At 45.9% G+C, this 24000-nt stretch overlaps 2 protein-coding genes across 2 annotated transcripts in view; both read left to right on the forward strand.

The window, feature by feature from the left end:
- The window catches only part of PRCP (prolylcarboxypeptidase), a 40630-nt gene extending 32719 nt beyond the window's left edge, over nt 1-7911 (forward strand). Inside the window, exon 9 of the mRNA XM_064644980.1 lies at nt 7810-7911. Coding sequence (XP_064501050.1) covers nt 7810-7879 — 70 coding nt within the window. The 3' untranslated portion in view covers nt 7880-7911. The remainder of the gene's footprint in view (nt 1-7809) is intronic.
- A 13311-nt stretch (nt 7912-21222) lies between these two features.
- FAM181B (family with sequence similarity 181 member B) lies at nt 21223-23136 on the forward strand. The gene has a single exon (XM_064644995.1). It carries the CDS (start codon nt 21304-21306, stop codon nt 22333-22335), a length of 1032 nt encoding a protein of 343 aa, XP_064501065.1. The 5' UTR covers nt 21223-21303; the 3' UTR covers nt 22336-23136.
- The last annotated feature ends 864 nt before the right edge of the window (nt 23137-24000 follow it).

The raw sequence follows: 24000 nt of genomic DNA on the forward strand, positions 1-24000 counted from the left end.
AGGGTCAGTTACAGGGTCAGACCAAGATGCTCAGTGATTTATCCATTTGGGTCCAGAAAATCTCCAAGGCTGGAGTCTGCACAGCCTCTCTGAGCATCTTGCTCATCTGTCCACATGATGGAAAGGTTTTGCATCTAGTTCTGAACCCCTTGTTTAAGTTTACATGTGTTTCATTCCTCCCACCATCCACCATTATGAAGAGTCCTTTGTGTCTTCTCGATCAGCCCTGTAGGCACTGGAGGCTTCTGTTAGGTGTCCCTAAAGCTGTTCCTTTTCCAGGCTGAATGAGTCCAGGTCCCCCCATCCTCTCTTCACAGGTCAAGTGTTCTAGACCCAGCCATCTCAGTGGTCCTCTGCTGAACTTGCTCCAGTTCATCAACAACTTCTACTGGGAGGCCCCAAACTGGCTGTGGTGTTGGCCACCAAGCACCAGTTAGAGGGAGATGATCCATTCACTGGATCTCCTGGCTCTGCTCCTCTTCATATGGCCCAGAAGGCTCTTGGTTTTTGCTGCCAGGACACACAGTTGGCTCATGCCCAGTTTGATGTGCAACAAGACCCCCAAGACCTTTTCCACAGAGCTGCTCCACAGGTTGCCAGTGCCCAGCCTGACACCATAATGAGTCCTTCATTTCCAAAGGGACAGGACTTTGTGCCTGCTCTCATTGAATTCCATGAGGTTCTTGTCTCTTTCTTTCAGCCCATTTGTCTGAATGGCCATCCTTTCTTGAATGTATCAATGCTTCCCTTTAACTTGGCATCATCTGCAAGACTAAGAAACCTGAGAACAACGTAGCTTTTCTTTTGTCTCTGTTATAGAAGACATGCTTCGACTTCGAGTTTTTTGAAAGCACTTGTTCTAAGTTTTTGCAGCATTGAAAGGTTTACATCTTTCCTGACCACCTTCTTGCTGTCTGCATCCCCATATCAATTTTGCCACGGATTCTGCATTTGAGCTCTGAGCAGCTGCCAGGACAAGGGAGGAAACACGTATGCTGCTCTGAGCTTTAGAAGTGATGCTCAGTCCCCACAGCTTCCTTGCTGCAATGAAAACAGAACCCAGTAATTTCCGAAAGAAACTATGGGACACGTCTAACAGTTAATCACTGTCCAAGCAACTGGGATGAGGAAGAGGAATGGTCTGGGCTGCCTCCATATAAAGAGCAAGGGATTTCTTTTGGAGAGTGGTTCATAGGATCAAACGAATCTGAGAGAACTATGCACCAGATCTCCAGTGTTTCATCACAGGTATTATATAAGCATTTAGTAAGTAGGAATTTTGGACCAGAATAAGACCAAAGAGGTCTTGACTGTTTTTCTTCAAGAGGAATTATAAACTTTTTAATGTGATATCATTGCCCTAATCTTAAGTGGTGCTCAGCATTCCCAGGGAAGCTATCCAGTACATCTGGGCAGATGCTGAGGAGTCATCAGGAGTGATGGCAGGCACAGTTCAGTGTGTCACTATTTCCAACACTGGGCTTCCCTGAACACCCAGAGCTCTGTTTCCACACCTGCACGTGCATCAGTCTGATAGGAAGCAACCCAACTTCTTGCAGTGTCTAAAGCCCCTTGGTGTTCCTCCAAACATCTCACAGATCCACTGTCTGCCCTTAGCTCCTTGGCTGAGGCAGGCTCTGGTGATCTGAGTCGCGTTCCTTTGGTCCGAGGGGAGAATGGTAGGTTCCCCCCCATGAAATATGCATATATGTGTGAGCATGCATGGGGAAAAATCATGTTCCTCCTCCAGAAGGAAATGAATTAACTTCTTCTCCCCCCTTACAGCCTGCAGATGTGCCCAGCCTCACAAACTGGGCTCTCCAGCTGCCCTATAACATTTCAGTGTGTGCCAGAGAGGACAGGAGAGGAAGTGAAGGATATAATTTCCTTGTGGAGACCAGTACCCAAGACTCAATCACCACAAATGAGGCCATTAAAAAGGGCCAGGCCCTCCCAGGTCATGCTGGAGGATAGCAGAGGCTCCCAACTTTCCTCCCAACAGATGAAGTCAGTGCTTGCTAGGCAAACTAGACTAATAAATGTCAGGGCAGCGGGAGGTGAGTGCAATCAACTGCGAGAGCCTGAGTTATAGCGGTAACCTGCTGAATTCCTGGGTCACAAAGTAATTTACAGAACAACCCTAATGTCATTCAATAATTATTCTGATAGCCCAGACCCCGGGGGGCACAGCTTCCTGCTGTGGGTGTTATTAATACCATCAACAAGCAGCAGGATGTTGGTGTGAAGAAAAGAACTACACCGCCAGTGTGTGAACCTAAGGAACAAATGGAAAGTGGTATTAATAGGATATTGTACCTAACAAGTAAAAAAAACCTGATCTGTCTATCTTGTTCTAGCAGGTCATTCAGCAAAATATGAATGTCTCCCCTGTGACAGTGGAAATCTCTGATGGCAGTTTGCAACAGAAGGGGAGGAAGATCACTGTGTCAGTGGCTGCTCATTTATATCTCCGAGCCTCTGTGATAGTCCCCATGGAGACTGAAGGGGAAGGGGGGAGGAGGTGGTTTCCAAGCACCCCCAGAATAATTTAAATTAATATCCATTGAACAATGTAAACCTTCCCTTTGACGTGGCGTGGGAATAGGCAGTCGCAGCGCTCGAACTGGGTCAGCTGAAAGGGAAGGTAATGCCACAGCCCAGGATTTGATCAGCAGAGTAAGCCAGGGGCTCGACCTCTGCTATCTCGGTTTCTCCCTTCCCCTCCCACCCCCCATCCTCCAGAACATCAATAAATGGAAGCAGAAATATCTTTTTATGAATGGAAAATTCCTGGATAAAAAGGATGCATATAAAACTGAAGAGTGGGTGTAGAGGACAGCATCTTCTGCAATGTTTACAGATCCTGGCACATGGGGGTCAGGAAATGCAAGTGTTGACAGGGTAGCATTGGCACAGCTGCATTTTTAAATCATTTTACAGCACCACTTTGGGTTTTGTGGCCCTTCCTCTCTCAGCTGAAGCTCTATGAGGTCTTAAGGTGGCTGCAAAGGTGCAATAAGGAATTATATGGGCAAAGCCTGAGGGGAATCAAGCCTGCAGTAACCTGTGAGTTGTTTCACAGCTGAGAAATGACAGTGGAGGGCTACTTGTAACGTTGCTTTGATCTGGTACACACTGCTAACAAACAAGCAAAGCCCCTCTGGTTTTGATCCTTCCTCATGCAGAGGAGCACATAGTTTATTTAAACATGGGGGTAAATGTTTCTCAAGGGCATTTAAAGCATCAGGGAAGGTTTCCTGGCCATTATTTCAGGGATAAATAGCAGATGTTGGCCTATAGCAGAAGATATTTAGCCCCAGGGCTGTTCCTGTAACACATTAATAGAGCTGTCACAGCTGTGGCCAATTCACTGCTTTTTCATAGCTTCAGTAGAATCCAGATATCTGTTTAACTTAATCAGAATTAAGCAGAGGTCCAGCAGCTGATAGATGTCCATCTGCCCAGGAGAGGTGTCCCTGAACTTGCAAAGCTACCAGGCTGAGAGAAGCCCAGCAGGCAGGCATTTTATTATTTGGGCAATGCAGGGATGGACAGTCCTATGGCTGTGTGGAAGCCTCATCCCTAGAAGTGTTCAAGGTCTGGTTGGGTGGGGCTTTGAGCAACCTGATCTAGAGAAAGATGCTTGTGTTCATGGCGAGGGGGAATGGACTAGGTGCTCTTTAAATGTCCCTTCCAACCCAACCGATCCGATCTATGGAAACACATGTAAATGGGATTTCTGACTGGAAATTAGGGAGGACTAGGATGAGTGTGTCCAACATCCATGGTGAGCAGGCACAGTCTGATGTTTAAGCAGCAGCTCAGTCATACAATTTGTTTCACTGGCCACAAATCACTCTTTTTCTTGTAGCCTTTTTCAATGTTTGACCAGTGCTCTTCTTTAATTTTCAGTTTTGCTTTGCTTTTATGCTGCTAGTGCCCAGCAGGCAGGCAGGCAGGCAGGGGGACCACAGAGCACTGCAGGCATTGATGACAGGAAGTATAAGGGCACTCTGATATTAATTTTGGACTCTGGGCCCTTCCTTTTGTTCACAGTTTAGCAATAAATTGCTAGTGACCTCCACTCCCTGTCTAATCTCCCTCCTTGACTTCTCCGAAGTGCGCCACTGCCAGAAGTTACTGTAATTTTGTGCCAGTGCTGCTTTTCCTGAAGAGATCCAGGAAAAAAAGTTGAGAGATGTGTTATTCTGATGTTATCACTGTTGCTGCCTAAGAACAGGATTACCAAAATACTTCTATTTCCCCTTTTGTGCTCATGCACGGATGTTGCTACTGATATTCCCTGAATTCCCCTGAAAAATAAAGAGTGTTTTATCTGTATTCCCCAAGTGCCCGATACAAATGCAAATCAGCTCTGGGCCCTTGGTTTGGTTTTTTTTTTTTTTTTTTTCCTGTCTGGCCAGCATGGTTTGGCAGGTCTTTTCTCACTCTTTCTTTTCCTTCCCTTCCTTTAGCCAGTGTGTCCAAAGGGATGTCCCCGGGAGGGTCAGAGACCTGCTCCATTCCCACATCTCTGCCCTCCTATTCCTCTTCCTCCTGTTGCCCAACTTGTGTCTTTGTTAACCCTTGTGCAAAAAGATCTGAAGGGCTAAAAATAAACCAGGACTCACACAAATTCCCTAAAGTTAATGGTCAGGTGGTCACATTGGTTCCAAAGAAGAACATTTGGGCCGTTATGTTCCTGCTTTGTTGCCTCTCTGCACAGCTGATCTCTTGGACAAAATCTCTTGGACATTATGTCTGATCAGAGGGAGGAAGGACTGTGAACTTTCCCATCACTTTAAATAAATAAGTCAGTGATCTTTAGATAATAAAATACCTAAATGAGTGACTCCTAAACCCCATAAGTGGGATTTGAACAAGAGAGATTTTTAACTAGTGAGGCTGGTGAGAATAACCAGTGCTCTAAACCCTCAGGCCAAAGCAGGTGTCTACTCACTTAGAAAATTCATGCACAATTTTTTAAAAAGAATGAATATTCAGTAAACTAGGCTGCCAGGTTAAATCCATGCCTGCCATTTCTTTCCCATTTGGCACATTTTATTATGTGCCCAATTTTCAATCTAATGCCAGTTCTTTAAGCCCTCAGAGTCTCTTGCCTTTTTAAAAGAACATTATTTTTAATTGTATTTAAAGCTACAGCTGAACATATTTACAGGTTATGTCAAATGCACACAGGATTACTACAAGGAAAAGTTAAAAATGAGACAGCATCAAAATTCAGCTCCAGCAATCCAACAGAAGGCAGCCTGATAGTCTTGTGATTCTGGGTTAAGCACCACCGCCAGGGGCAGCCACAGACTTGGTCAGGATCCTTCCCTTCCTCCCATGAGTTTCAGATCAACCAAGCACTTAAATACGCTGACTTCTAGTACATGAGCAGCTCTCGCCCACCAAAATGGGCTTGCAGTGGGCTTAACATTTAGGACACTCTTATAGCCCAGAGAAGGGCTGGTGAAGTCCATGTGGGGCTAAGGATGCAGCTTCCTTCCCTGCTTGGGTCCACCAAGGGGCTCAAGGTCCTGTGAATCTGCTGAGCCTGTGGGCCTGGCTCCATGCTGTGGTGTTGGGGCCCATGAGATAACCAAGAGCTGTCTGCTGGGGGTGACTAAATTTGGGCAGGAAACACGGGGGACCCAATACAACCAATACCTCCCCCTGCATTTCTTTGTTGCCATCCCCCATCTGCCCGTCACCGATACTGAGCAGCCTGTTCTGCACTCAATGCTGCAGCTGAGCCTGTTCCTAAAAAAAACCCTCAGAGGGAAAAAATTCATTTGTGTGGGTTTCCTTCTTCCCTTTTCATCTTCTTTCCTGCTGCTATTCATTTAGCATGAAATAACCTTCCAAATCAATCCGGAAGAGATCATTTGAAACTGTTGCTGTTTTCACATCGCTAATTGCTGGTTTGAAATCCTGTTGGAATTGCCCTGAATACACAGTCCAGTGTTCCTAAGCTAAGTGCCTACCAGGTATTTTTCCCGATGGGCTTTTATTTTCTTGTAAAAATACCCCAAAACAACCCAGTCCTGGATTGCTGGTTAGATTTAATGGGACAATAGCATCTCCACAGTACGTCTTGTTTCCAAAGCAGAGCAGTGTTTTGGCAGGAACCGACTGCTGCTGAGTTTCACAGGCCTGGCGGTGCATTTTGGTACTGGCAGACCCAGAAGTGAAGCAGTTAATTGCCCTACTGGGAAGGAGGAAATTTCTTGTAAAAATCTAGAATCTGGTTGAACAATGTGGCCTTTTATTTTTCAGCCTTGGAATCAAGCCTGGCTGCCCTTGTAAACAAAGAAAAGAAAGAATCACTGAACCAACTCAACACATAAAAACTGACCACGTCTGTCTTTGAAGTTCCCTTTATGTTGTTTGGAAAACTTGGGATTATAGAGAGCTTTTTCTTTTTTTTTTTTTTCTTTTTTTTCCTTTTTTTTTTTTTTTTTTTAAGAAAAGGAGGGATGTAAGTTAAGGGAAACTTTTTCTTAAACAGAGCAAAAGTCATTAATTAAGTATCCCATTCATCCCCGAGGCACCGGCTCATCAATCAGATTTCTTATTAGCATTCTGATGACCCGCCTGACCCCCTGTCTCTGTACTGTCTGCATGACGACACAGAAAACCAGACCACACACCGAAAGGAGGAGGATTATTCGACACTTTTCCTTACTCCAGAAAGGGGAGGGGGGTGAGCTGGGAAGAGGAATGATGAGGGACATTGTTGTTTTGGGTTTAGGCGAGTCAATAAATGGCTCCTGAAGAAACAGCCCTGAGAGCCTGGGAGGGTGACATAAGTGATGTCCTGCTTGCATGCATAGGCCTACTCCGGGGCTGGGACTTGTGGCTTGGTGCTGTCACAGAGTCTCTGCTCCCACCGTGGTCACAGTAGGCTTAAATCCAGAGTGAAGGACAGGATTTTAGCAATTTAGGTAATCCTTAGGTAACGGTGGCCTGGAAATCTTTAGATCCTGAAAATGTGCTCGTGGCTTTGAGCTCCCTGAGTCAGCTGTGTCCTCAAGATGGGTAAGGGTCCCACCTTACCAGTTCTCCAGCCCTTCTCCTTCCAGGTTATCCCAGTTGCAAGTAATTAGCTGATTACATCTTTACACAACTGCTTTTGGGCAAGTTTTTTTGTGGAAAAAAAAGAGGATAATGGGAGCAGCAAGTTGTGAGGTGTGCACATCTTTCCTTGAGAGAAAGTCCCTTGCTTAGCATGGGAATTTACACGTGCACACACATGCACAGAGCACGCAGCCAGGATGGACTGAAGGAGTGTTCATTTAGATTAGATACAAGAAATAAGATTTTTACAATGAAGGTATAGAGACACCAGCACAGGTTGTCCAGAGAGGTGGTGGATGCCCCATCCTTGGAAACATTCAAGGCCAAGTTAGACAGGGCTCTGAGCAGTCTACTCTAGTTGAAGATGTCCCTGCTCATTGCAGGGGGATTGGACTAGATGGCCTTTCCAACCCAGTCTCTTCCAACCCAAACTATTCCATGATTCTATGATTCCATGATAACCCTGATCCGTAAAGCAGTGGCCAGTGGAGGGAGGCAGCATGAGCAGCTCTCCCTGACCATTGTAGTGATGTTCTGCAGAGCTGCATGTCAAGGAGGAAGAAAGGCAGCATGAATGATGTGCCCATGTGACTGCCACAGGGATGGACCAAGGAAGATGGCACTACTCTTAGAGCAGCTTGTTACCAAAAGCTGGCTGAAACTTCTAAATGAGATTGTTCTTACCAAGTGTTCTCAAAATAAACATTTTCACTATTTCTTTTTAAGCTGGGGAGGCTGTTTTCCTATTTCTTTCAAGCCCACCCCTCCCTGGATGTTCCTAGTAATTTGTTCCTAATAATTGTGATGAGAACTTGAGATAAGATAACAGGGCCTTCCCTCACCACCCTGGACTTCCCTTGAGAGCTCCAGACTGCAACCATCACTTCAACAAGACCACTGAGAAAACCACAAGAAGAAGATCAACAGGATGCCATCAGAATCCATGGAGTGGTGATATTTTTTCTACTTAATCTGTCTGTCACTCTCTTCCTCTCCCCCCCGACTCATTTTCTTATTTGTTTCTGTCTCTCTCTTCCTCACATTTACTGTTAAATAAAAATCCATACTATTGACTTCAGCATATGGTCTTGTTTGCATCTTAATTCAGGCATAGGCACCTCTCTAATAATTTTAGTAACCACATCATAACGGAGATACAAGTCAACTTCTGCACTGTGTTCCTAAATTAGTATTCTGTTGTGTTTTAACCTCAGTCAGCAACTCAGCCCCACACAGCAGTGCACTCGCCCCCCCACGCCCAGCAGCAGGGGAAGAGAACGGGAAGGGTAGAAGTGAGAAAACTCATAGGTTGAGATAAAGGTAGTTTAATAGGTGAAGAAAAAGCTGCACATGCAAGCAGAGCAGGATGGACAAGGAGTCCATTCCCCACTTCCCATGGGCAGGCAAGTGTTCAGCCATCTGCAGAAAAGCAGGGCTCCATCACACATAATGGTGACTTGGGAAGACAAATGCCATCTCTCCTAACATCCCAAGCAGCCTCTGTGGCCCCAAGTGCCCAACTGTGACTAATGTTATAGAGGCATAACCATCCCCTCCTTGGCCAGTAACTGTGGAGTGGGGCCAGTGGGATCAACTGGGGCAAAGATAAGGACAAGCCAGATATGAGACTATAAGTCAAAGTGGCTGGAAACCAGTTCCCTGGACTACCAACACAGACATATCTTCCCTGTGCTCAGAAAGGGACCTGTGTATCCCAGATGCTTTAAAAAAGGCCATATTTTTCCTTGGTGATGGGAAGAGTTCCTAGACAGGCAGCTCTTAATGTCGTGCTGATGGTGCCTTACCCAGGAAATCCTCACAAAGTCACCTCTGGTCTCAGAGACCTAAAGAGCAGTACCCCGTTGGTTATTGTTGGACCTTTCTACACAGCCCTTCATGTCATGGTGGAAATCATGGACAGTGGGCATCAGACTGTGAGGGTCATGGCCATGCCTCTATCACAGCCTATTATTGATGTGTATTCCGCAGCTGCGAAACACAGAAAGGAATTAAACCCATCACTTACTGAAATGTTAAGGGTATGGTTTAGATATTGAAAATGAAGTCTAGTTTTCATGGCCCTTGTTAACCAAAGTACTGCTTGAGCTGGTTCATCTCTGAAGTATCTGCTATGGCCTGTCTGTAAGTTCTGTTTGTGTCCTGTGCCAACACTGAGAGTATTTTGAATTTAGATCAGCTGAAATGTCAGATCATTCTTTGATGATGTATTTTTTTCCAACAGAGTGGCCTGGGAAGCAGCAAGTGAAAAAAAAAACAGAGAGGGAAGAAGGGTAGATACTGCCACAAACAGAGATCAAGTGGGGAGAGACTTGCTATGTGGAAGACCAAAAAGTGCACAAGGAGTTCATCTCTCTCAGATGCAGCAAATGAGGAGGTGAGTTTGACTGGGTACCAATTCGGTGGCTGTTGTTCTTATGCTGGACCATCTGACACAGCAATCAGATACTGTTTAAAAAGATGACAGAAATTAAATTCCATGTACACAGAAAAAATTTAAACAGGATCTCTAGTGCCAGCAGCTCCTCTTATCACTTTGTAGCCTGTTCGCATTCCCTGGCAGATAATCACCATGACTAACATTTATCTGACGCAGCCAATTTTGCAACCAAAATCTGTTTTCCGACCTTAACTGACTATTCACAGACATGACAGCTTCCCCCATAATAGTATAAATGCTGATAAAGCTCTCCTAGGAAATAGATGGGTTTTGTGGACTCTACAAAGTCAAAACAGGATGTAATGAGTACTCCAGAGAGCTACGTGGATGGGCTGACTGCCTTTGGTTTCTTCGTCTTAATATTAATGGTAGTTTCCTTCATCTGATTTATTTCTCTTGCTGTTGTGTGTTGCATCTTTGGATATAGGAAGGCTTTATGCAGTTGGATGGCCACGCTGGAGAATGAGCTGCCTGCCATACTCTTCATGCCAACTTGACTTCTGGTCTTTCTTCCTCTGGGATTTCCTATTCTGTATTTCAAAGAGCTCTGTAAGGTAGGAAAAGCTGGTACAAGTGTTCGGCAATGTGGTGCAGGACACTGGGGAATCCATCAGTGTTCTGATGAACCTGTCAAGATTGAAAAAGGACAGGTTTATCTTTTATCAGCTCCTTGGGCTGTTCACCCTACGGCTGTACATGATGCTGACTAAAGACAGTGGTGGGAGCTGGGCTTGAGACAGGAGAAGAAGGAAGGACTGAGGCTGTGGCTCATCAGCATGTTTCTAATCTAACAAGGTTCTGCTGCCCAGACCAATTCCCTCTACTGACCCATGTTTCCATAGATCTTCACTCAAGTCATGTGCATTATAAATCCCCAGTTTATTCTCTGGGACACAGACTGGGAAGGAGGGCAAGGATCCCTTGCTGGATGGATATGGGAACACAATGAATTTTTAAGCACCTGATCTTTCTCAAGAACTGAATTCTTCAAGTGAATCTGCCCATTCCTTCCAAAACTTCCAAAACTACAAAATTATGTTGATAGTGTTTTCTTTGAGTCTTTCTGCCCTCTTTCTCCTTCTAATTCTTCCTCCAAGAAGCCCCTACCATCCCATGAACCAATATGCTTCTAAGGAAAATGCACCTTTAAATAGTGCATCTAAGCCATCATGTGTCTAAGCCATCTGCAGTGGTCCAGACCCAGTGGTCCTCACCTGGAGATCAGAGCTGAAGGCTCCAGGCTGCAGAGAGATGGCTCAAAGATGGTGTCTTGCACAAAAAATACCACCATATGTACTCCAAACAGGTCTAAATAAACTCCTCTGGGTAAAATTTTGTTTTTCCATATCTTCATGTCTGGCTGTTTGTGAGGGTGCCAGGCTCAGAAGTGGCTTGAATCATTGGCAAAAGTTCCCACCCTGTCTGTGTCTCAGGATGTAACCTGAATCCTCTCATTCCTCAGGGTTTTCCAGTGGTTTCTCTTCTTCCTTGTAATGCCACCAGAAGACTGAATTTTGTTGATGTTGGTGAGTCTTCCCACCCAAATTAAATGATTGCTCTGTATTCCCATTTAGATCCTTTTAAAAAGTCCCTTCCATAAGCCCATAAGAAATAATTGAAAGGTGTTTGGAAGATATTGACCTTCCTCACTTTCATTTTCCTAGAGCATCCAGCTGTATGAGTAAGACTTAACACATCTGGCAACTATTTGTTATAGTGTCTGTACGTTCTTGACAGTAGGCTAAATATGGATATTTTGATATCTTAATAAGCTTGTGAAGCCTAACAATGGGAGTAGGAGGAATTAGATGACTTGGAGATTTTGGAGAGAGAGATGCTTTTTGTTTTTTCCCCTTTCATCTTTGGTTCCAGTCCACTTTAAACCTGCAATGAACAAAAGCAGTTACTGGATGGGAGTTTCTCCCCTCAAAAAGGAGTGCTGTGATCTCTGAATTTCTAAAAAGCATTTTCAGGACATTTTGGGAAACTGCCTGCTCTGGTTTGATGCTTGTAGCTCCAATGGATGTTGGGACAAGTTGGCAGGTGCCCTGAGTTCTTCAGATCTGTTTGGGATTAATTTGATTAGATGGATTATACGGGCTCTCTTTCATTCTTCAGCAGGAAAACAGGGTCAGCAGGATCACTAAAACAGGGCAGAAAAGTTACTCTGGAGCTGCCTGTTTCTTCCCATGAATAAGAAGAGATTGAGGATGAGAAGATCATGTAGTGTTCTCTTTGACAACCACGATCAGTAGCTTTGGGGTATTTTTTGACTGCTTGCCAGTGCCTGTATTTGGCAATCTGGTGGGAAGCATCTTGTGGTCCTAACTGAGGTCCTTGCTAAGGTGGATTACGGCTGTGGGGATGGCAGTGCCCCTTCAGGCTGTCATAGCTGGGCTCCTCCTGTTTCTCCCCATGGAGGAGCACTGACACCCTCACACAGGTCACCTGAGGACAGGTGGGCAGCTAATAAACCTTCCATCCTCCAGCTGGGAACACCCTGGGAGCACCAAAAGGAAGACAGGAGAATTAACCACAAAAAGGGCAAAGCTTGAATCTCATGGTCGAAATGCAAGCCATGGAGACTGGTGCTGCCAAAGACCACCTCGCACAAACTCCGCAGCCCCCAGTGTGCCCAGTGGCCCGGACATGCTGAGCAGGAGCAGCCACATTCCCACCACCGGGTGCGCAGTGATATGACGGCACACCAAAAGATCTTTGGGAGCTGGGGGGGGGGGGGGGGAATATCCTGGCATAGAATTTAAAATGTGCTCTAACCTTTTCTGCAAACTGAAAGCAAGAAAAATGCTCATAAAACTAGTCTTTGTGCACAGAAAGAAGTCCGTTTTTATACTGTTGCTAAGTTCCTTATTGTTTTCTGGCTGTTTTTTGTGTTTCTGTGGCAGCCTTTTCTGTGGGCCTCTTTCAGTGACTTAGCTATATTGGCCTGCAGATAATTAGATCAGTGCTATCATTTTCACTGTCCTTTTTCCTCTGGAGCTATTTGCATGATAATGGAAGTTTGTGCAACTCTCTCCCTCCGTCTCCCTCTCTCTTTTAACCAGACACCATTTCTAAACATGAAATAATTAAGGGAACAATCTGTGAGTGTCTTTCTGTTAAGAAAAGACTGAAAACATCTGGTTAAGAAAACATTTCTGGTAACCAAGAATCCAGCACTTGTGTTAGCGATAGCTTTAAAATAAAGACCTTTTCTTAACAGTATTTTTAGTCTATATACAGTATTGGCTATATGCAATGCTCCTAAACACAGTATACTCCCACTGTGGGTATAAATGTGTGTATACAATGATTTATTATGTATTTATCTAGAAAATTTATAGACAAATAAGATATTAGAATTTAAGTGCTTAATGAATCCTGTGATAGATACCATTTAAAAGGTAGCTGTGCCCCACAAACTGGTTTTGAACCCCTCTTGCTGTGAACAAAGTCTATTGTTCCACAAGGTATGCCCAAATCTAAGCATGAGAGTAAACCCTTTGAAACACAGAGGTTGACCTGGGTGACTGACGCTCATGTTGTGTGGATTTAGGGTCTGGGGCTTTCCATGGGAGAACATATTGTGGCCAAGATTGGACCAAGGAAGCTCTTCGTGCAGGAGCAGGGTCTCCTGCTGTACCCAAGTCCTGCAGACCAGTGGCCGTCTCAGCCTCCAGACTGTGCTGTGCCACTGAGAAGGTTATTTTTGCTGCAAGAAAGGGGTCTTGGGACAAATTTCTGCTCCTGATAAGATTAAATTCCCTACAGATGTATCTCAGCAGAGGAAAAAATAAATAGTGAAAAAAATAGAGAGTTGGTAAAATTTAGGCTGGTATCAGAAGAGCACGGAATTAATTTGGGATTTGGATTTCCCCACGGCAGCTCCATAAGGAGCATCAGCTGTCCTACACCTGATGATTTTTGACATATGGCAAAAACATATTCCTGGTCAAGCTCCAGATCTTGGAGGGCTCCTCAGAGCAGCCCAGTGTTAGAGTAAATGGGTGGCAAGTCTGGAAGCAGAAAATCATATTTGTCTGTTCAGTTAAGCTTATTAAAAATGGCTCAAAATTTTCTACTGGGCAGTTTACAACAGGCAAAACTGGACACAGTTTGATAGCATTTTCAATTAAAAAGAAAACAACTAAAAATTCCCAATTGTCTTTTTTTTTCTTAACAAATAATATGTTCTTGGAAAGAAACAGGATTTAACCTGTCTTTATGTATTTATTTATTCATTTAATAAACTAATTTTTTTAGGTACTGGTACATGGTGCTGAACAACACTTTTACAGATGACTCTGTGCTGCAAATATCTCATAATTGTAAGACAAAAAGCAAACTTTCCCTTAGGTAAATACCTGTGAGAATTGGGATCTGTTGTTGTGTGCCATGAGGTCACACATAGAATCATAGAATCACAGAATGGTTTGGGTTGGAAGAAACCTTAAAGATCATTTAATTTCAACCCTATGCCATGGGCAGGGACATCTCCTACTAGACCAGGTTGTTTAGGATCTCATCCAACATGACCCTGAACACTTCCAGGGTTGGAGCAGTCTCAGCTTCTCTGAGCAATCTGTTCCAGTGCATTACCACCCTCTGAGTAAAGAATTCCTTCCTAATATCTAATCTAAACCTGCCCTCTTCCAGTTTAAACCCATTACCCCTTGTCCTATCACCACATGCCCTCATAAAAAGTCCCTCTCTAGCTTTCTTGTAGGACTCTCAGGTAATGGAAAGCACTGTAAGGTCTCCCTGCAGCAGGCTCAACTGAGCAGCACCAGGTTCAATTGAGACATAAAGGCATAAGAAGAATTACAGTAGCATTGCCATGATCACAGATACCTGAAAGCCACCTCCAAGTCAAAGAGGAGTCACCTCCAAGTCAAAGAGGAGTCACCTCCAAGTCAGCATGGCTGAAGCATCATTTGGGAGTTACCTAGAGTGGGAGAGAAGGCTGAACCCAGGCCATGAGAGGGCTGGAAGGACAAGCACAGTTCAGCTCATAGCTACATGGAGGGAAGATGTCACGAGAAGACTTCTTTCTGAAATGCTGTTGCCAAGCTGTGTATGACCACAGGATCATACACCAGACAGTACCTGGCCCTCCTGTGCTCTACCCTGTGTTGTGGATGGATCTCTGAGAAACACCTCAGTGCCTTTGGTTTCAGTGGCCATTTGGAGACACATGAAGGCTATTTTGCAGCATTTGCTAAATCCTCACTATTTGCATCAGGTAAGATTTGAGGAGTCCTTGTCCTCCCCAAAGGAATGCTGCCTCTTCTCAAAGCCATGTAGCACCTCTCCAAAGCCTGTCAGGAACAATGAGATCAAACAAACTGGTTCCTGACAAGCAAAAAGAGACTAGAGGAAGGACAGTTTGCAGCAAACAAGATGGTACTTAATATTACTTGCTGTTTCATTGCATTTCATGTTTTCTTTCTACTCAGCTCTTCCAAGCAGCATGACTAGCAAAAATAAAGTAAGGATTTTGATCCCAAACCCCACACATTTACCCTCAGAAATGTCTCTAAGTGAAGATAAACCCCTGAACATTCCAAAGAATACACATGGACTGAGGGAAAAAGACATGAAGAAATATTTCTCAATAGTATGAAAAGTGATTACTTTTCTTATTATTTTTTAGTATCTCTAAATGTTTCTTCAAAGTGTATTTCCACCAGTAGTTAAGTGCCAGATTATGAGCAGGACCTAATTAAACAAAATTACAATTTCAATCCCCAAACTCTTCCCTGAAGAAGCAAGTGGTGTTTTTTTTGCACAGCTCTTGCAGTGGTGACAGAGTCATCAGCACAAGAGGTGGCTTATCAACTTATCAACTGCGCTTTTTTTTGGTAGACAAGTTCATGTTTTCACAAGTTTTGTGGGATTTTGATCTACACCAGGTAATTTATAATCAAATTATAAATAATTATGGAAATTTAGGTGGAAGGCTGATACACTTCAGCTAATAGTCTTCCCGAATGCTCTATTTTGAGAGAGTACAAAAAATATTTAACCCGCTGAAGGCAACTTCAGTGAAAAGCTGAAAGCCTGATGCCATCACCTTATATATTATATACAAGATTGGAACAAAAATCACAATTAGTATGAAAAAGATGAGGGTTTCTGCAATCGAGAAGTTTATATAATGAAAAAAATAGCTAAGTTGTGAGACAGTGAAAGCAACACAATTTTTTTAAGGCCATGGTGAGGTTTCTTTTCAGATGAGCTACCCCAGGAATTAAATTTGGACATGGTCCCTTCTCCAGTGCATGCTTCTTCTGATCTTCTTGTCCTTAAACTTCCAGTCTACCTTCACAAAGATTCTCTTCACAATATTTCATATATGAAGTACATAACAGAGCTGTGGAACAGTATTTGTAAATGCCCAGATGAAGGAGAATGAGATGACTGTGATGGAAGAGCTGATTCACCGCTAAGCAACCCCACTTTTTACACTGGAGTAACCTCATTGAAATAAGGAATTCCACTCTTCTAAATCCAAGAGTTGGGTCAGGCTCAGCTGAATGACGGACTTTCCTATTCATCCAGAAGATTAAATATAATCCCCCCATGTGTGTCCGTTTTCGAGCTGATTCCTGCACACCTGATATGGACAAAACAACTATTGCCTTATGAGCAACATGATCCCAGAACTGGAGGCTGAAGGACTTGATTGCATAACTCCCCAAAATTTCAGGAAATACTGACAAACTGGAAATAAAGTCTCTCCCTAATGACTTTATGAACTCAGCTCCAGCGGAAACTTTGGCTATACGAAGTTGATTGGACAAGGGCTTGGAGTGACACATTATTTCTTTTTCAAGTCTAAATTGAATATTTTTTTTTTAACTTTCTTGCTGACAATAAGCATATAAAAACCCCTCAGGTTAAATGTGTCCACCTCAGACACCTGTGTTTAGTTTAGAATACTTTGCTGAAACCCAGAAGACTCCAGTGACATCTCAGAGCTCAGCCCCATCTGGGCAAGGACCACAGGAGCCTATACAGTATCTACTGATGGAGCACTGATCCCCTAAACAGACAATACAGGTTCATGCTTTACGCTTGTACAGCTATTTCCAGTGTGATGCAGGGCTTACAAACACATATGACCCACTCACCAGTGCCACCATAGTTACCAAAACCTGCTTTGCCCTTTCTTCTGGAGGGAATATATTCCAGGAGAACCTGAAACACCGAGATTGAAACAGGGGAAAGGAAATGAGACAACGGCAGCCAGAAGCTGCAAGTGGAAAGCAGGGCTTTGTTTGCAGGGTGCTAAGTCTTCAATCCTGTGTTCACTAATAATTTAATTTGAATAAAATAGCATCTCAAAAAAGACAAGACTGTTAAGGAAAGAACCATGTATGAACACACATCACTTGAAGGGTTCTACAGTGATTTAAGGCAAGTAAAGACTGGAACTACATAAGCCACACAATCTCATATCTACAAAAAAATACTAAATTTAGGTTAAGGGGACTAAATTTGGCTTAAGTAGAATATGCCTTTCATCCCTCCTTCTGATTTTATTGAATGTTTTATTGCAATTCTTCTATCTTTATTAGTGGGGAAGAAAATTGGTATGTTTTAAAATCGTTCCCACTGTTGTGAGTATAAACTTCCTGAAGATTTTAGCCTGTTTGCAAGAGATTGAGTAAAATAAAGATTTTTTTTTTTTTAGGTCAACATTTTCTTCTGGCAGACTGAGCCTGAAGTGCACTTTATTTCCCTTTAATTTAACAGCTCCAGCAGCTTTTCCAGTTAAATCGACTGTTCATTATTGAGCCCATTTATGAAGGGCTGTGCAGTGCAGTTTAATGAATCCCTGGCACAAAGCTCCCTTTCAGTGTAGGGAAAGAATAGCAGCCTATTTAGGTCCTGTAGGGCTGTATGTCAAAGGCTGCCTATAATACTTGTCAGGGAAGGGCAGAAATTCCCACTGATATAAGAATGTGCAAGAAATCAACTTTCACAACCAACTCGCCGATTAAGACACGATCAGGAAATGAGACTGTAGGTTGGGAGTGGTGACACCTGTTTGGGCAGCCAGATTTTCCCATAACTCGACAACCATATGGGCCATACGACCAGGAAGAGAAAAAAAAAGTCTTCCCTCCCCTGTCACAGAGATTTTCTTACTTTCACGCTGCCTTCCTGATGCCATGATGAAAGGAAAATGAGTGTTGTGAATTGTCAGGGCTGGGCTCAGTGCTGGATTTGGTTTGCCTTCTCTAGGGGAAGGTTTTGCTAGTCTTCATAGAATCATGGAATATTTTGGGTTGGAAGGGACCTTAAAGATCTAGTTCCAACACCCCTGTAATGAGCAGAGACATCTTCAACGAGACTAGATTTCTCAAAGTCCCATCCAACACGGCCTTGAATATTTCCAGGGATGGGGACTCCACCACCTCTCTGGGAAACCTGTGCCAGTGTTTCACCACCCTCATCGTAAAACATTTCTTCCTTATATCAACCTGAATCTACTTGCTTTTAGTGATGATGCACAGCATGAGACATTTCCTTCAGGCTGAATCCTAGTGGGATCCTGCCCTTGCATGGCAAAGGATTTATCCTGGTGTTGGACACTGAGATGGGCAGTCCCACAAGCATCAGAAGGGCAGACAGAGATTCTGCAACTGTCTATAGTGAGGAACTGCTCCCCACAAGTGCTGGCACTGTAACACAGCCCTCAGATGTGCAAGGCTTCCTTGCTTCTCTAAGTTGCTCTCTTCTTTCTGGACAGCTTGGTCTGTAAGGATAACAAATTGTCTTTCTTGCGAAGGGCTTGATCATGTGGGCGTGAGCTCAGTCTGTGTCCTGTGCAAAGCATTAGTGACCACGGCATGTCACTGCTCCCTTTGCTTCACTGAGTGACTGTGCTGCCACTCTCTCTAAAAAAGGCTAAGATTGGTGCCAAGGGCATTGCTCTGGAAAGCCTTGGTTTAATTCCCAAAACTGCTTGAGATGATGCTCACTACAATGAGCAAGAAAATGAAAAAAAAAAACGGATAAACATCCTACACAAAAGTGGGCAAGAAAATAGCAATAGAGCCCCTGGAGCTCCTTAGTGAGTGCTCAATTCTCTCCTGTGGGATGGAGGTTTGTGAGGAGGGAAGCGCTTCTGCAGCCACTTCACTCACCTCAGTCAGATGGGGAAGAGTGGAGGGACAAGGATATTCTGGTCCAAAATTTCACTTAGGGTTGGGATTATTTTGTGGGTCTGATCCCAGCACTTCCTGGACATTAGACTCTGCCAGCGAGCTGAGATAGATTGCTGATGGGGCCTGAGAGTCACCCTGCATGGGCTGAGCATCAGCATCCTGAGAGAGAAGAGGCAGAAGACAAGCATTCACTCATACAGTTGATGGAAATGAGAGATGTTTTGCAGAAATAACCAAACTGCTATTTTCTTGAAAAAAAATCAAGTTTCTTTGCAAGTTGTTGACATCATGTGGCTTAGCAAATTTCCCTCCAGGCATTGCCCAACTTGGGGTAATCAGCTCTGCCTGAGAGAACACAGAGAATAAGCATGTTTAATGCAATTATGAAGGCTTTTTAAATCTCCAGATTGGGTTGAGAATATGTAAATTTGGCTGCTTAGCACAAGTGAATGCAAACTTTCCTTTGCATGCCTGACAATTGTTTTAATACTCTCCAAGTTTTAGGAGGTAATAAAGTCTCCTGCTAAACCGTAGCTGAGCTCTCAAAGCTGTTTAATTGAATGAATTCAGCCTTACAGAAGAGAAGCCAGGCCTTTCAGCTCTTTTTTATCTAAGCCACCGGATATTTAGCCACTCTGCATATAATACCACCCAGACTCATTAACAAACCCTTTAGACAGGGTTATTGCTGGAATATTGCTGCTATAATGCTGAAGCGGATACTAATTTGAGGACAACTTCGTTGCCACTCTATTTGAGTCATTTCACGTTGCTTACATAAGAAAGGGTCCCAAACTGGTTGTACATCCAGCGAAGAATAGTAATCCCCATTTTCTAGACCCATGTGCAGTTTGAAGTAGCCTCACAGTGGATACAAAACTATCTAGTGGAGCACACAGGGGATATATGTGTTGTTCTTTACATTTCCCCATCAATAAGGGAGCTTGGAGCAGGCTGCAAAGCTTGACAGGGCTTGACAGGGCCTGAGGGCAACAGCTCGGGTCACTAATCCCCATCAGTTGTATTCCAGCTAAGTAGTTTAAATCCACCTTCTGTGTAGACATACTCATTCTGACATGGACAGATATATAGATTTCCCATAGCCCTCTGCCTACTAGGTTTTTTTTGCTTCAATTACACAGTTGTGCTCAGGGCAACTCCCCAGATAAGTGATTCTGGGAGGTTCCAGTTGTTTTGCAAAGGTTTTGCAAAAGACACTCGGTCCAGATCTGCTGGCACCAGAGCCAAGGCTGTTGCCTGGGACTGCAAGGCTCTGCCTGCCGCTGGGACCCTGCTGAGACCTGCTGAGATGCTGGTGAGAGATCAAGAAAATCAGCATTTTTGTTTTGTAGAGGATCTTGAGCCTTTTTTTCCTCTCAGGACATATGTGCTTTCTCTTCTTTTCTCCTTGTAATACTTGCTTTGCGTTCAACAAGTGTTTGAAACCACAGTGAGGTGAATTTGGCTGATTTTTCCATTTTACCACCAAATACAATCCTAGGAGCCTGTTTCCCTTTCTTCTGCGTAGTTTTGCTTTCTGTTTTTATCTTCCAGTACAAAACTGCTGCATGAATTTATATAGACCACGAAAATTCATTTTATTTCATTCACAACCAGATATGGATTTTTATTCAAATTTGGATGTATAAAATCACTGCAAATAAATCCAGAGCTGAATTGAGGGTTGTTCTGCATCAGTGTAAGAGTTTTCTGAAGGAAAATAGAAAAAATACCCTCCCCCCCCCCCAAAAAAAAAGACAAGATAGTTCCTTCAGGAGCCACTTCACTAATTTTTCTACCTTCCACGTGATAGTTTTATACCACTGTCTCACTAAATCCATGCAAGACCATAAGCAACCTGGTCTAGTAGAAGGTGTCCCTACCCTTTGTAGGGGTGTTGGACTAGATGATCTTTAAAGTCCCTTTCAAACCAAACGATTCCAGTATTCTGTGATTTTAACTGAATGCACCCTAGTAATTTAAAATCTCTACTGGATTACAGCACTGGATTTTCTCAGGACTTGCCTAGGAACATACAATATTCCGTGTAATGTGCCTAGTAATGAGCTTGGAAAAAAACACCCTTTACAAAGTAATTTTGGTTTGTGCATCCTGGCGGCCGTGAGGGCAAGAGCATGTCCCCATGCCACAGCACCCAGAGCCGTGCAGGTGACCCAGCACCACCGGGCTGACCCCAGGTGAGGAACACGTTTTCTGCCAGCTGAGCAGCTGCAGGACTGGGGACAAGACTGATGGGGTCTGGGGGATGCTGTGCACCTGCTCCGGAGTGACTGTATGTGTCTGCTCAGGGGACGCCTGTGTACCTGTCCCAGAGGGTGTGTCTCCGTCCCGGGAGTGACAGTCATCCCGCCCCGCCGCGGCCGATGTTGCCGCTCGGGTCGATGGGTGGGTGGGTGCAGCCGGCCCGGCCCCCGGGTACCCAGCGAGGGAGGGCCGGGCCAGCCCAGCTCTGATCCCTCCTCCTCCTTCCCCGCCCGCCGCCTTTTCCCTGCTGCCGCCGCCGCCGCTCGCCCGGCGCAGCGCGGAGCCCGTCGGAGTTCGGGGCGGCGGCGTTCGCCGCCGGCCATGGCCGCGCCTGCCGCGCTGCTCAACCCCCACCACCTCCTGTCCTTCTGCTTCCCCGCCGCCGGCGGGCTCCTGGGCTATGCCGACCTGGAGAAGGGCTACGAGGGCGGCGGCGGCGACGCGGGGGACTTTAGAGAAGCCACCCGAGACCTGCTGAGCTTCATCGATTCGGCCTCCAGCAACATCAAGCTGGCGCTGGACCGGCCGGTGAAGTCGCGGCGGAAGGTGAACCACAGGAAGTATCTGCAAAAGCAGATCAAGCGCTGCACCGGCATCATCGCCGCCGCCGCCCCGCCGCCCGCCTCCTGCCCGCCCGCCGCCTGCTCCACCCGGCCCCCGCCGCGCCGGGAGCCCGCGCAGGCGGCGGGCAGCAGCCTGCAGAGCAAGAGCCTGGCCGCCCTCTTCGGCTCCTTGCAGCGGGGCCGGGGAGCGGCGGGCGGCGCCGAGGCCAAGGCGGGCGGCGGCGAGAAGGCGGCGGGCGGCCCGCGGAAGGTGCCGCTGCGGGACCGCAACCTGCCTCCCTCCTTCTTCACGGAGCCGGCGCTGCCCGCGCCCGCCGCCCGCGGGCCGCCCGCCAAGGAGCCGGAGAAGGGCGGCGGTGGCGCCGCGGAGGCGTCCGAGTTCTTCGAGCTGCTCTGCCCCGAGTACGGCGCGCTGCTGCCCGAGCACGCCGCGCCGCCCGATGCCTTCGGCGGCCGCCTGCCCGCCGAGCTGGGGCTGGAGCACGGGCTGTACGAGCTGCCGCTGCCCGCCGGCCCGCACCCGCTGCTGGGCGGGCTGCTGTACCCCGAGCCGCCCTGGAGCCCGGCTGCGCCCTGCAGCCCGCCCAGGAAGGCGCCGCCCGAGCCGCTGCGCCCGCTCTACGCCGGCGGCCCGGAGCCGGTGCCTGGGGGCGGCGGCAGCACCGAGGAGCCGGGCGGGCACCTGCCCGCGGGGTTCGCCCCCTTCTTCCCAGAGTGCCCGCTCGCCCCGCCGCAGCCGCCCTACGACTACGGCGCTGGGTACCACCGCGCGGGCTACCCCGGGCTGTAGGGCGGCGAGGCTCGGGGTCTGCCGGGACGGGGAGCGGAGCCCGGAACCCGCCCGCGGGCTGACGGACGCTGGGGCAGCGCGGAGGCCGTACGGGGCTCCGCACACCCGAAACCGCGGCCACGGCCCCCGCAGGATCCACCCTTGTGCACTGCCAGTCGCTTCCTCCTGCCTTTTGGGGGACGCTGCAAATAAAATGTGAAACTTTGGGTTCCTTCAGGTGTTTTTGTAGCGGCCGGTGCCCCCCATTTTCGTCCTCCAGGCCAGGACTTGGCTGGCTCTAGGCAGACGCGTTGCTGTACTTGTAGGTGATGTGGGGACGGGGGCTGCGCTCCTCAAAGGCCGTGGTGACCGCTCGTCAGTGATTTCAGTCTAAGCCTAAAGCTCACGTCAACACTTGAGGTGCGTTTAACATTTTTCCCAGGCTCGTGTTCATCACAAGTGCTGGCAGGTGTTCAGCTGAGGTCACAAAGGCAAGAAAATGAAAGTGAAGCAAAATTTAAAATGCTGCTACCAAAACTCAGTGTCCTGAAATTTTAACAACGTCTTGCAGGATCTTGCAAACGGCAGTTTAAAGCGATACGTAAGTTAATTGATGGCTTAAGTTCGGGACAAAAATTTACTGTAACCACTGTGGCCATGTGATTCCTACAGACTGCTGGATTTCTTCCAGGAATGTGTCAAAGCTCAGAAAGCAATGCGGCTCGGTCTCATTATGTACAGGAGATTATTTGATAATCATTTAAGTTATGTAAAAGAGTCTATGATAGGTCCTATAAAAATAAAGCTACACAATAGATCCGAGATCTGTGCTTGTTACTGCCGTTGAAACGCTCCGCTCACGGGGCTTTCATCGCGCCTCCATCCTCTGTAATGGTTTCTTGGCAGGAGTTAAGACAGGCAGTGGGTTTTGTCTTTCCTAAATCTTTTGAAATGCCGTATTTTATCCACAGCGACCCGTGCTTGTTTTGCCTTCATTTGTAGCGGCTGTTTCTGTAACTTAGTAGAAAGAAAGGAGCAATAATACACTACAAATCCAAGGGATGAAAATTGTTACAGTTATGAAAACAGATCAAAATACTCAGAGGTTTCCTATTGAGATGCAAGTTTTCAAAGGCAATCCTGCAGTCTGGCTCCCTGCCAGCCCCAAGTGGATTGTTTGTTTTTGAAACGGGATCCACATACGGATCAGCTTGGGGTTTTACCTTCGGTGGTGACAAATCCTTGTGCCTTCTGCCTTTTAAAAGATAATGTGGAAGGTAAAGCAGTTTTCTTCATTCTTCAACCCAGATTTAACTTTTCAGGCACTTGCGGTCAAGATGTTGAGTGGTGAAGCAAAATCTTTTGGAAATAAACTGAGGTAATTTTTTTCAGAAAATGGCTTAATTTTACTTTTAAACAGCAAGAGCTGTAACTGCTGCTGCCAATTTCCTCCTCAAAAGCTGCCCAAAGGCTCCACAAGCTGTACGCAAAGGAACCACGGTGGATGAAGGTCCACAACACTCCAGCGTCTTGATAGCTGAGTGCTGTTAAGGAAATGCACTTTTCAAGAATGGTTTTACAGTAGTTTATTTCACTAAGCTTCATAAGAGCGTGTATGAGGATAATTGGGCAGCCTGTCCAGCCAAGGTAGCTACATATTAGGTTAATCCTACCCTGCTGCTGGTT

Source organism: Pseudopipra pipra, chromosome 2 (genome assembly GCF_036250125.1).
Source record: "Pseudopipra pipra isolate bDixPip1 chromosome 2, bDixPip1.hap1, whole genome shotgun sequence".
Lineage (NCBI taxonomy): Eukaryota > Metazoa > Chordata > Aves > Passeriformes > Pipridae > Pseudopipra > Pseudopipra pipra.